The sequence below is a fragment of the Centropristis striata genome, chromosome 13 (genome assembly GCF_030273125.1).
Source record: "Centropristis striata isolate RG_2023a ecotype Rhode Island chromosome 13, C.striata_1.0, whole genome shotgun sequence".
Lineage (NCBI taxonomy): Eukaryota > Metazoa > Chordata > Actinopteri > Perciformes > Serranidae > Centropristis > Centropristis striata.
In genome coordinates, this window is record NC_081529.1 from 17,865,679 (window position 1) to 17,878,450 (window position 12,772).

General features: G+C 39.9%; 2 protein-coding genes across 3 annotated transcripts; one reads left to right on the forward strand and one right to left on the reverse strand.

The window, feature by feature from the left end:
• Positions 1–724: 724 nt before the first annotated feature.
• Positions 725–5,155, reverse strand: phb (prohibitin). Its single transcript, XM_059347960.1, has 7 exons — positions 5,101–5,155; positions 4,474–4,571; positions 2,940–3,101; positions 2,277–2,419; positions 2,061–2,177; positions 1,872–1,967; positions 725–1,729 (listed from the first exon to the last, which is right to left on the reverse strand). The coding sequence occupies exons 2-7, from the start codon at positions 4,556–4,558 to the stop codon at positions 1,517–1,519; spliced, it is 816 nt and encodes a 271-aa protein (XP_059203943.1). The 5' UTR covers positions 4,559–4,571; positions 5,101–5,155; the 3' UTR covers positions 725–1,516.
• A 1,554-nt stretch (positions 5,156–6,709) lies between these two features.
• si:busm1-163l24.3 (uncharacterized) lies at positions 6,710–12,772 on the forward strand. Of its 2 annotated transcripts, none has more exons than XM_059347313.1 (6): positions 6,710–6,785; positions 7,825–8,008; positions 8,353–8,456; positions 8,556–11,270; positions 11,902–12,110; positions 12,210–12,772. In XM_059347313.1, the coding sequence occupies exons 2-6, from the start codon at positions 7,825–7,827 to the stop codon at positions 12,295–12,297; spliced, it is 3,300 nt and encodes a 1,099-aa protein (XP_059203296.1). In that variant the 5' UTR covers positions 6,710–6,785; the 3' UTR covers positions 12,298–12,772. The 2 variants fall into 2 exon arrangements, with proteins under 2 accessions (XP_059203296.1, XP_059203297.1); XM_059347314.1 differs by having other exon boundaries at positions 6,712–6,785; positions 7,822–8,008.

A 12,772-nucleotide genomic window follows, 5' to 3' on the forward strand; every position in this document is an offset into this window, starting at 1 on the left:
TATATTTTCATAAAACATGAATATTTGCAAAAATGCAAAGCACAATGTTTTAATAAATGGTTAATCGATATAGAATATATCTAAAAATGCCTTCTCCTTAAATTAATTTTATTAAACTGGCATGATTTAATCTGTATACCAGGAAATGTTTAAAAGAACCCCATCATTAATTGCATCACAATTATTTAAGGGTGTAAGAAAAATCTCAATGAGTATGGCATGTTTTATGATACGATATTCTCAATATTAACCATTTTTAATTAATAGTTTAGAATCACATTTGTAGCAGATTTATTTGTGTTGCGTTAACTGTTTGGATTGCATAAAAAAGTAAAAATATATATTTTAATTTATATTTATACATATGACACGTCCTTTATCAGTATGAGAAATATATTGAATATTCACTCCTGTATTGAGATTTATCAAATCGGAGGATTCTTGCCAATAGCGCCCTGTCAGTTCATAACATTTCAACTTTCACTTTGTCATCAAAGCTACCAATGGCAGATAAACTATTTTATCCATCATCATGGAGTAAGAGTTGCAAGGAAGCAACAATAGACAGTAAAACTGACTGCACATCTTCTGCAGTATTTTCCCCCCAAAATGAGAATGCAAGTATGAAGCACCCTCCTGTGGTGACCATTATGAATGCACACAATAGAAAATGAAGTACATGCATCTCTGAGGTGTTGGGACAACAAATGTGACCACTGGGAGGTAGAAAGACCATTTTTATTGTCAAGTTAAGCCATTTCTGAAACACGGGGCGTTTACTTTTCTCCACACAAACTAAAGACACAGCGACAACTGTAAAGAATGTAGGCTCATTCTCTACTATCAGACAGGCACGTTCCAGTCCTTTTTGGGGGTAGGAATACTATTCATTAAGGGATCATTTGATAGAAAGTAGATATATTCCAGAAATGTTATACTTCTGGCAAATCAGAACACAAAAAAGGAGAATTTAAGTCAAATATGCATTTTAGTCTTTGATGTCAGAATCAACAGAAGAGGCTTTTCATTACAGATCTGAATATACGTAGTAGCACATATTGATGAAACATTCCAGCACATATAACAGAGTAATAACATTTATCATTCACAATTTTTCATCTTATCTTGTACAGGAATTACAAACTTTATTCCCCTGTGATGTTATAATTACTCTGTTGCTTTCCACACATGCAGTGCTCTGAATCTGAAACAATGCAGCAAAGACAAAGAGAATTTACTGCATTGTCATTTTTTTTTCAAAACAAGTACTATATATAGGTTACTCTCCACTTCCTTACATGTGGGTGGACTTCATAAATGTATCCATCACAGACCTCTCACTTTGTCTCCCACCATCCTACTATCAGCAGAGCCCAGTCCAGAGTTGGTTAGAGAAAGAGTGGGAGGAATGTGTGAGAAGTTGAGAGTCCTTTATTAAATCCTCCAACCACCCCTTCCATGGCCCTTGTAACGGCTGGTGACAGCAAGAGTGGGCTAGACATGAGACTAGATGTTATCACTGGGGCAGCTGGAGCAATGTGCCCTGTCCTGACGGCAGGTAAGTGACGTTGCGGGCACGGGAGAGCTGGAAAGCGATGTCCTCAGCTGCCTCCAGCTTACGTAGCTCTACCAGACCGTCACCAGCCTCCATCAGGGAGTTGGCGATGAGCAAGGCAGCCTGGGAATCTCCCTCTGCTGAGATGATGGCCGCCTGCTTCTGTTGCTCTGCCTTAAAAGATGAAAAAGACTCTGTGAGCTGCCTTAATTCCCAATAACAGTAATATAACCTTCCACCTTTCCCCCACAGAGAGACTACATAGAATTTTCTGAATGTACAAGTAGCACAGGGATGACCTGAAGGTCAAAAATACCTTTTCTACAACAAACCGGGCCCTCTCAGCCTCCTGCTGGGCCACTTGCTTCATTTCAACAGCCTCTGTGAATTCCTTGCCAAAGGTCAAGTGTGTCTGAAAGAACACAATACAATGGTTTCTCCCAGTTAAGATCAACATGATAAGATCATATGGACAATGTTCCAAAAGTTGCGAGACGCTTCATACCAGTGAGACATCATCCAAGATGAGGCCGAAAGTGCCGGCTCTTTCTGTGAGGTCCTCACTGACCTGCCGAGACACAAGCTCTCTCTGTGTGATGAGCTCACCAGCATCAAACCGAGCCTGTGAAAAAAAACCCCACACACACAGAGGAGTCAGTTTATCGGCTCACTCTGACTCTCTGAATCCATTTTCTTGTTATTACTCTTGACTGATACTCACCACTACAGCCTTCAAGACCTCTGTGGTGATGGATGGTAGCACCCTCTCATCGTAGTCCTCACCGATACTGGTGAAAATGCGAGGCAGCTGGGTTGTCACCGGTCGGAAGAGGATACGCAATGTGATGTTTACATTCTGCAGATCTGTGGGCGGAATGATTGAAGTGTAACTCTTACAGCACAAATCAGCCTATAAGTGAAATAAAACATTTTTTTTAATTGATTAAAACCTCCTGAGTACATCATAAAGTTACATTCTTTGGTAATGTTATCGACAAATTGTTAACATATCTAGCACTGTTACATCATGATGACAGATGCTAGCTGTGCCAGCAATTGATTTCACTTTTTTTCCTGTTGGTGTGTTTTTCCCCCCAACTTTTTTAATGCCTGCTTGGATATAATTAAAATGCACGTGCTTCATTTCAGTCAATGCAATACTTAAATCACAATACTTACAAATCGCAATAGTAACACGTCACCAAAGTATTGTGATTGTATTGAACTGGGAGAAAAGCAGATCATCCAGCCTTACTGAATAGTATTTCCAAGGCGCTCTATGTAATTTCAGAGAACCAGCATTGGCTTTTGATTATTTAGAGACACAGAATGTTCAGGAACAAAAGTGACAATATTACAGTGGTTTAGTAAATGATGGATGTACCTTTGCTGCCTGTGATGACAGGCACGTTGCGTGGACGGGAGCGACAATCAAAGATAATGGGTTTCTGAACCCAGGGAATAAGGAAGTGGGTCCCTTCACCAACAACAGCATCTTGCACTCCTCTGAACCTGTCGAATATCACGGCCCGGTGCCCTGCATCAACTGTACAAAGAAGTATAGTTAATTCGGTCTAGAAGTTTGTGTTTACAGCAGACAGGTTTTCATAGTTTATAGCTCAACAACTGCAAGGCAGTGTTTTCCTAACCTCTCACTTAAAACCTTGATTGGTTCAAATCAGATGAATTACACTGCAGAAAAGCTACACATTGCTATATGACTGTCAGGTTTATTTCATAAATATTTTAGAAAATACTTTCATCATTTGACAGCATAAATGCAACAGTGAGAAACATACTGCAAATACCAAACGTTCAAGCAAGGAGAGAAGTACCACAAATAATGTTACAACACAAAACAAGTTACCCATAAATATAAATAAACCAAGATTAACAGTCGGCTTTATTGCAAACGTCATCGGCGAATGGTCAAGGTTTCTTCAGCTGCATTGTATTACACCTTGGGTATTTCAACATTTGCATTGTATGGCTGTTTTCTATATATGTATTGTCAAATTCTTAATTTGTGTTGTATTTCATTAAAGCATTTCCCAAATGTGTTGTTAAAGTAGTGAAGAACGTTTTTTACTTATTCATGCTTTGTGTATTTGCATTTTTTTACTATGCACTGCATTGTCTGATTGTGTATGTTTGAAATAAATGATTTTATTTGTTACGTTGTAGTGCATTGAACTCTTTCAACCACCATAGTAAATTGTATAAAATGTAGCCCTATTTTAGAGATGCTGCAGTTAGGTTTGGTGAGGCACCACAATTCATGTTACATACTAAAATAACTTTAATAACAATATAATCACTCAATGATTCGGTGTCCAGTCAGACAAAGGGTGGAAATACAGACTGGCAACAAACTTAAAGTAAAATCCAAAATCCAACATGTGTCTTGGTATGGTGTTGGGCCTCCATGTGCAGCCATAATAGCTTTGGTGCACCTTGGCATTGATTCTACTGGACTCTGGTCTTGCAAAAGATATTTTGTCATTTCCCTGATTTGATGGTGGTTGAGTCTGCTTGGTAACATGTCTGTCATGTACTATAAATGTTGAATTGGGTTGAGAGCTTGTGACTGCTTAAGCCATAGCAATATTTTCACAGAATTTTCATACTTCATACAAATTATTTAGTGACCCCTTGTGGCCTATGGATGGGATGGATGCTCTTGGAAGAGACCCTTCCCACCAGGACAGAAATGTTTGAAGGTGATCACTTTCAAAATTTGCAAGACTATCCAGTTAGCAGTTTTCTTATTAGTTACTTCATGGTGAAGCTGCAGTGTTCACATCAATGACATATGAATAACACAGTAGGAGAGTAATACATTTGGCAAATGTAGGTTAATACATATGTTGGAAATAACCAGGTATGTACTGTTAGGGGTCCAGTTGACCATTACTCACCATTGAATAGGGCAGAGTTCACAACACCTCCACCAATGGCGAGGGCCAGCCCCAACTTTCCAATAGACTCGAACAACTTGGCCATGACAGCAGCTCCACTATTAATAAAAAAACAAGACGGAAGGGTTGATATAATTAATAGGTAGCCACAACATTACACATTAACACCGTAAGCCCACTTAAAGATTTGTTTAGAAAGCCCTCCCGTCCAGATATAGTTGGCTTTGGCCTTGGTTCTGAGAGATGCCAAGGCTGTGGGTGGTAGCTAATTTAGCTCAACAGCTAGCATTGGCTAATCGGCTAGCCGTCTACTGAGACAGCTGGTAAACTAAGTCGATTCAACCTAGCACTGAATCTAGTGAGTTTACGTCATCCAAAATAACATGTATACATCATTTGAGATACAATAAAGCAACAATAAAGCTTGTGTTAGCAAAGTCACGCCGGGTGACTGCACGCATGTTACACCTTTCCTGATGCAAAGCTCGCCTCACTCAACACTTATGATATAACGTAATTTATAATTTTAATAGTCTCCAGGGAGCTTTGTAATTACTGCTAATCATACATTTGGCTACACAATTTAGTATTTTAAGAGTCACGAACACACTGCATGCAATAACTCACCTCAGTTGTGCTCAGATGTCTGTGACCTCCACCGGACACGACGTACAACACATGAAATATTTCGTCCACTGCGCCTGCGCATTGCATGAAGCAACGTAGCCTCTGATTGGACAAGCGACACGCCTCTTCTTCAGGGGTTAGTTGGTGTTTAATATAATGCATTACTGCCACCTATTGTTTTTAGAGTCTGGGCGGACCTGAGATGATGAAATGCTTAATCAATTGATTTGATTAATAGATAGATGTATTATGTGGTCAGTTCTTTAATGACTGAAAAGTTATTCATATCAAACATTTTAAGGGGAGAGACACTACTGGTTAAACGTCCCCCCGGCTGATTATTTTTTTACATTTTATTTTACGTTCAAATATGCAAATTAAGTATTATATTATTATATCTGTGCTAATTTGCATCAATTCTCAGAACAGAAAAATAATAATAACAATTTTCAACAGGTTTTAAGAATAACACGTTACATAACTCAGGCTATGAGGATATATATATATATATATATATATATATATATATATATATATATATATATATATATATATATATATAATCTATACAGGTGAATATATATATTCACCTGTAAAGATTCAAGTAGTCAATGTAAGTGGCACTGAAGTGGAGATTTCTGGCGAGAGAAAATAACTAATTTTGACAAAACTGCCTTCAAAAATATGCATTGTGAAATTCCATACATGTTGCAAGATAGACGAATAGGTTAAAAAAAGAGCTGATTACAGTTGATTACTTATATTAATTACTTATATTAACTAATAACGTATTATTTTCAGAAATGTGTGGTGAATTTAGGAGAAATATACAGACACAAATAGACAACATGTAGAAAAATAAACACCTAAATGTACATTTTGGATGTTTCTTATCACTAGTCTGAAAGAAGACATGTTATGGAAGCAAAATAAGTCAAATTCTCCAAATTGAACAGTGCAGGAAAAACTGTGTTTCTGCCTGTAGAATCTCACCTTAATACATTAGCTTTCCCACTTTCAGTCTCATACTGTCACAAATGTATGTCTGTCATTAAGACAATGGCCAATAAACCATTGTGGTCTTTGTAGTTGGAAGGAATAAAACTGTTTTGGAAGTCATTACATAAGACATGGCACAAACCAAGGCCTATTCAACCAAGACAACTACAATACCAGATACTGTGATTATATTTGTCTTACTATGAAGTAAATTAGAGACTTTGATATGGGTAATGGGTCCACTGCTTCTTAAGGGGTCACAAGCAAAAAACAAACAAAAAAACTATTGATATTTATTTGATATTGTTAAAGAAAATACAAAAACTAATAGAAACAATGTTTATTAGTGGAGTAGAACTACAAAGTAGGCAAATATACCTGGAAATTGTAATTGTAGACTACTGATTTACTTGATAAAATCTGGTTTGTACTGCCATGAGCCCCAGATGTGTGAACCAGCTCTGTGACTTTAACTGCAGGACAGAAAACTTATCTCTTGGATCTATTCACCCGGGGCACCTGCACACGGTATACCTGTTTCTGCGCAGTGAGACGGCACTTAGTCGCCCCCTCGCGCAGACACGATACATCACACATCAGCTCGTAGTTTCACTTTTCCTCCATTACTGGTAAAGTGTGACGGTCTTTGAAAGACAGCGAGATCATCGCCGTGAAACATTTATAAGGTCAGTAATCGTTTCACATCATAAATATATCCAAGAATTTTATGACAGATAGTAGTAGCAGCGTCGGGTGCACACTTCAGATCCGTCGATAATGCGATAGGCAGATTTGTCAGATTTTTCCCCCACTTCCTTGAAACTCAGCCCTGCAATGTGGCTTTTCCTGCTCTTTACTACGTACATTTCCGACATCCTGCAGCAATAACACTCTAATTTTTGTGCGAATGTTGCAGGATAGCAGCAAATTAGACCGATAGTATAGTAGTAATAGTTTAGAATTCAGCATAATATGGTAGTAACTTTACAATTACAGATATGTATCGTGTCTGTGTGTTTGGGCGAAAAGCAGCATGAAGTCAGTAAAGGCGCAGTTTATTATTTGTCATTTAGTTGCCAACATGACAGCAGCGAACTGTAAGTGGGAATGAAGAGGAAGAAGGGGCGTGACTTCATTAACTGCCACACTGCAAATATTATTTGATGTATACTAATGCGGCATGCAGGTATTTGAAGTAAAAGAGGGCAACATATTTAGTTTAAAAATACAGAGCAAATATCTCAATAGTTATTGTACTTGGATTAAAATTCCATTTAATTATTCAATTAAAATTAAATCTCAGTGTCGTGGCCTGTCATTAGTTAAGCCCTCAGTGTTTTAAAGAACAAGCATTGGATTAATTTGACATGGCAGCTTCATTAATTTGTGTTTGACAATTATTTTCTCACGAGTCTAATTGGTGCTGGCACCTGAAATGGACGTTATGTTGATGTAGTGTCCTAGTAACCTCCAATAGAGGGTGTTATATTATCAAATAAATGTATGTCTCCCTTGCTATTTTTATGGGTGGGGTCTGTGAATGGTTCGCTAACACTTTCACATTCAAAGCTTCATGAAGAGGTGTTGTCTTTTGACTTTTTGTCATCATGCTGTTGATGTTCAGGCTCACTGTTTTCTGCACAATCATGCTTTCTTTGTCATGCTGTTGTGTAGTCACTGTATTACAGATTTTCCTCCCGGCAGTGATTGTGTTTCTCCCAGCAGATGGCAGAGCTGGGCAGGACTGTGAGGGTGAGTAATCTGCCCACAGTCATTGAGGATAACAGGCTGCGCGACAAGCTATTTATCCACTTCCTGAGAGCCAGGAATGGAGGAGGGGAAATCAACTCTGTCACCATTGTCAAGACAACGCCCGCCTCTGCCCTCATCACTTTTGAGGACAGTGGAGGTCAGTGGGGTCGGGGTGTGCATGTCTGTGCATATAAAGTGCATATGAAGGGGAATTTTCTGAATACCGAATTGATTCCATTACTGAAACTTTATCATATTCTCAACTCAGGTCTCACAATTCAACAGCAAATACTTAATTAACTTTCACTCTAATGACTCTAAAATTTATTTTCATTAATTTGCAGTTTTAGTAACATAGTTCATTATGTCAGCAGTCACCAGTGATTTACACTAAGCTGCAGCGTTGACATGCAAGTCAATGGAGTAGCTAATGATAAAACGCTTAGTCAGGATGCTTCACAGACTGAGATTGATTTCCATCTGGTGACCCCTCTCACACAGTGGCACAGAGAGTCATTCAACACAGCCCGCATGTTCTGGATGTGGATGGGGAGAAGTATAAGGTCACTGTGAAGGAGCACCATGAAATCCTGGACCCAGACAAGGTATACTTGGGTAGAATATTGGAAGATATGTCAGTTAATTCTGAATACACAGTAAAAATGAGGTGTTTGTTTGTTGTCTCTCTTCTCCTGTCATCGCAGGTCATCTTAAGTTTATCAGCGACTGTTGATCACAGGCAGCTTCCTGAGGGAATAACAGCACTGACAAGCCTTCATAAGAACCATCCTGATATCCAGTTAAACTATGATGCTACTGAGGAAGTCTACACGTTACGTGGGTCCTATTCCAAAGTCCAGGCTGCTTTGGCGCAACTTTTTGGCCCAAAATCAGCAGAAAACAAAGACTCAGGTGAACCAGCCACTAGTGGCTCCAAGTCTGTTCAGAGAGCACAGAAGCCTCATACTCAGGAGTCAGAGGATCTAATCAGGAAACCTAATAAGCAAAAAGAACAACGAGAGAAAGTTCCCATTAGCAGGCCTTCTGATGAGTACAACTCCAGCTCTTATAGAGACCTAACGCCTGGTGGTAATGGCTGGGAAGATACTGGTCAGACAGAGGGTGCAGCTCTGCAGCTTCCTGGGCATCCTACTACACCAGAGGAGGACTTCTCACTGATTGTGGATGCAGACATGTTCCAATATCTGCAGAAACACTGCCGGAAGGAATACCAGCACATCCTTAGTCAGTATGGTGTTGATGTGGTGGATTTCACGAATCAGGGGTTGACTACTCTGTTTTTGCAGGTTGCAACAGGAGTAGAAGGTGGGCGAGATCAGGAGCGCCTCAAGTTGTCGAGAAAGGCGATAAGTAAGTTTTACCAGGACAATGAGACCAAGATCCGTCGAGACCAGATCCCGAGGAGTATCCTGTCACTCAAGGGGGGGACGCAAAAGGCGATTGAGGACTTAAGTGTCAGATTTCCCAAGCTTCTTCTCAATGAAGATGAGCGAAATATTTATATTGTTGGGAGCAGCAGTGACGTGTCTGAGGCCAAGCAGTTTCTTCTCCTGGAGTCCAGCGACGTGAGGAGTAAAAAAGAGGATGAAGCCAGTCTTCTTAGATATCCTTCATATGATTCATCACCTGATGAACAGAGAGTCCCTCTCACCATTTCCTCCACTGCAGATTCTTTGGATGAAAAGATAGACCAGCTGCTGAGGTCAGGGGAGGATGAAAGGAGAGCCGAAGGAGCCAGAAGGTATAAACTAGCTGCACGGTTTAAAGATTCAGGGCTTGCTGCATTAGGCAGTCGACCAACTGACTTCACCTTAAGAGGGTTTTCATCTTCCAGTAGACAAACACGCCTTGGGCCATTGGTAGGACATGATGTCCTGTCAGAAACAGCAGGGATTCCTGGTGAAAGTGTCTCTGGAGCATTAGCCCAAAACATTGCAGGGGACATCTTGTTTAAGAGTGGAGATGCTCTTCCTTCAACTGCTTCTATGCAGTATAAAACCTCCTCAAACTCATATTTACTCGGTACTCGACCCAAGAGTTTAACATCCCCCCTTAGCACAACTCAGACAGGTGTTTTAGTAAGTACTGCGCTTCCACCTGCTGGGTCTGGATCCACCTTAAAGCGAGCCAGTAGTTTCTCAGGAACGCCTCAGCAGAAAGCCCAAGTTAAGAGTCAGAAGAGTCAAGATGACTCCAGCAAGCCCACTGTCAGAACCAGGGGCCGGTCCTCTAGCTTCAGTAGCCAAACAGGGAGGGACAAGAGAGAAGTTTATAATGCAGAGATGACAGTTTCTGTTGTCATGTGGAAGCATATAAAAGAAGCCTACAGCACCCGAGTTGATGATCTCACCTCTGATGTCCAGATGAAAGAGAGCTCCTCAGAGGGTAGTGGTGAGCAGACAGTCACCTTAAGAGGGGCGAGCTCATCCAAAGTGAGTTCATGTCAGCAAGGTTTACAGATGTTGGTTGATTCAGTTGGTGCAGACTTCTCTGTGCACGAGCTGCGTTTGTCAGATCTGGGTATCACTGACAAAGCAGATGAAACCTTACAGGTTTGTTGTGCTGAGGTGCGCAGCCGATTCAAGAAGGTCACCATTCAGAGTTTAAAGAAGAGCTTATTTCTTCTCGGCCCAGAAAAGTTGTGTTCTCAGGTAGCTGCTTCTCTGCGGGAGGTTTTTTCTGGAGATTCGGCCAAAATACCTGAACAACAGGACCTTTCTGGCCCGTCTACCTCCCATCAAAGTCTATCGACATTTTTACAAATGAATGAGGACCAACGAACGAGCCCGTACTCTTACAGTAATTCTCAGTTGATGCAGGAGAACCAAACAAGCAATGCTGATGGCACTGATAGTAGTCAGGAAAGGACAGCAAAACAGAAGAGTGACTTCAGTGAGACAGATCTTGTAAATGGATCCATTAACCAACCATTAGTGAGAAAAGACCCTGTTGTTAAAGAGAAAGTGAAAATTGCAGGTACAGGGGAGATGGATGGACAGAAGATTGAGACATATGTCAGCCAGTCCAAAACAACAACCCCCACTGATAAAGACACGGCCCTCCATAAGAAAGAGAGAACTATACATTCCACCCAAAAGGACAGTGTACAGCAAAGACAAACAGAGATCCAGGACACCCCAGAGGAATCCAGACCAGGTGTGGGGTGCATCTGTGTTTGTGGGAAGAGTGAGATGTTGGTGAAAACTAAGTGTGGGGCTAGCATGTGCTCAAAGTGTCTGGACACTGTACATATCCACTGCAGAGTGTGTCATGAGACGGAGCAGACGCCGCGGGGCATCCAGGGCAAAATGAGCTACTCTAAACTAAACATCAGCATACCAGGTCATCACAAAGACGCGATCAAGATCACTTACTGCATCCCTGATGGTATCCAAGCGGTGAGGAGCTTATTCTAAACATACTCTCACTGATATCTGTTGTGTTAGTACTCAAGGACTTATCAATTTTTCATTTTAGAACAAACAACATATAATATTGTTATTGTACACCACTTTCAGTCAAAATATGAAGTGGCTTTTCTTGTGTGTTTTTTTTTTTGTGATATCACTTCATATAAAATTGTATTGTTCCATGTAAGTCCTTTATAACACAGAAGTTATGTAGTTAGGGTTGTAATATTTTTTTCACAAACGTTTTACAATACTATTATTGTTAATGTTTTAGGTTAGTTTGGTCAAGTTTGCATTTGCAGGAGCAGTAGCTGGACATTAAGCCATTACTTTTAAGTTAACTATATCAACTGCATATTCATTACTTTTACCCATTTATCCATTATGTTCAGTTAGCTAACAAATAGTTAGTTGTATATTCCAATTTTATGTATATTCATTATTTTTTTTATCTACTTTTAAAGCAATTTATTAAAATTAGTTAAGCTGCAGCACGGTATGTATGTACATTCTAGTGAATGATGTGTGTTAAGGTATCACATAGAAGTTTAGTAACTTCTTTGCATGGTAATATCTGACTTTATTTACACACTGTGGTCTTTACTTTCTGTCTTACCAGGACGATCACCCTTCTCCAGGAGAACCATTTCAGGGAGCTGTGTTTGAAGCTTATCTTCCTGACAGTGATAAGACAAAGAAGCTGCTGCCCCGGCTGGAAAAAGCCTTCAAACAGGGACTCACCTTCACAGTGATGGGCAAAGAGAAAGGGGCCAAGGTTACCTGGGACTGTATCCCACATAAGACCACCCTATATGGAGGCAAACCAGGGTGAGTGAGGCCAGGGCAGATGTCTACCAGACATGTAAAGTTAAAGGCCAGTCTTGTCCATATATCTGATCTGACAGGCTTATTTTTTGTCTCTCTCAGGAACGGCTACCCAGATTCCACTTACTTGACTCGCTTGTCTGAGGTCTTGAACTCCAAAGGGATCGAGGAGCCACCTGCCAAGTCTTAAGATTAAAAGAAATCTGAGGAGGACTTCTTAAGCAGCAGTTTAAATATTTTTCTGATTATCAGAAGATGCCCGATAATGTATATAGATTTAAAATGTTTTCCAGATAATTATTATAACTCTCATTGTGGCTGTTTTGGATTTTATTAACGTTATAACATGCCTCACTGATGCTTATAATTTTAATCTGTGTTTAAAGGAAAAGTGTGACCACTGTTCTTAATTGTTTCACAATGCATTCCTGAACATTTTCTTACTTTTTCACCATCATCCTCGACAGAAAAAGCAGACTATTCCATATAGTGTGCATTGTACTGTATTTACATTTTTACTTTCCTGTGTGGTTATAAAGACTTTAGGTAGAACAAGAAGATATTTGTAGAATATTGGGGAGCAAAACTATATTTGTAAAAATCTCTTATCTTCTCTTCATTATTTTTTCAGAATGGGAACAGAAATAAAAAAGCACATCTCCTGA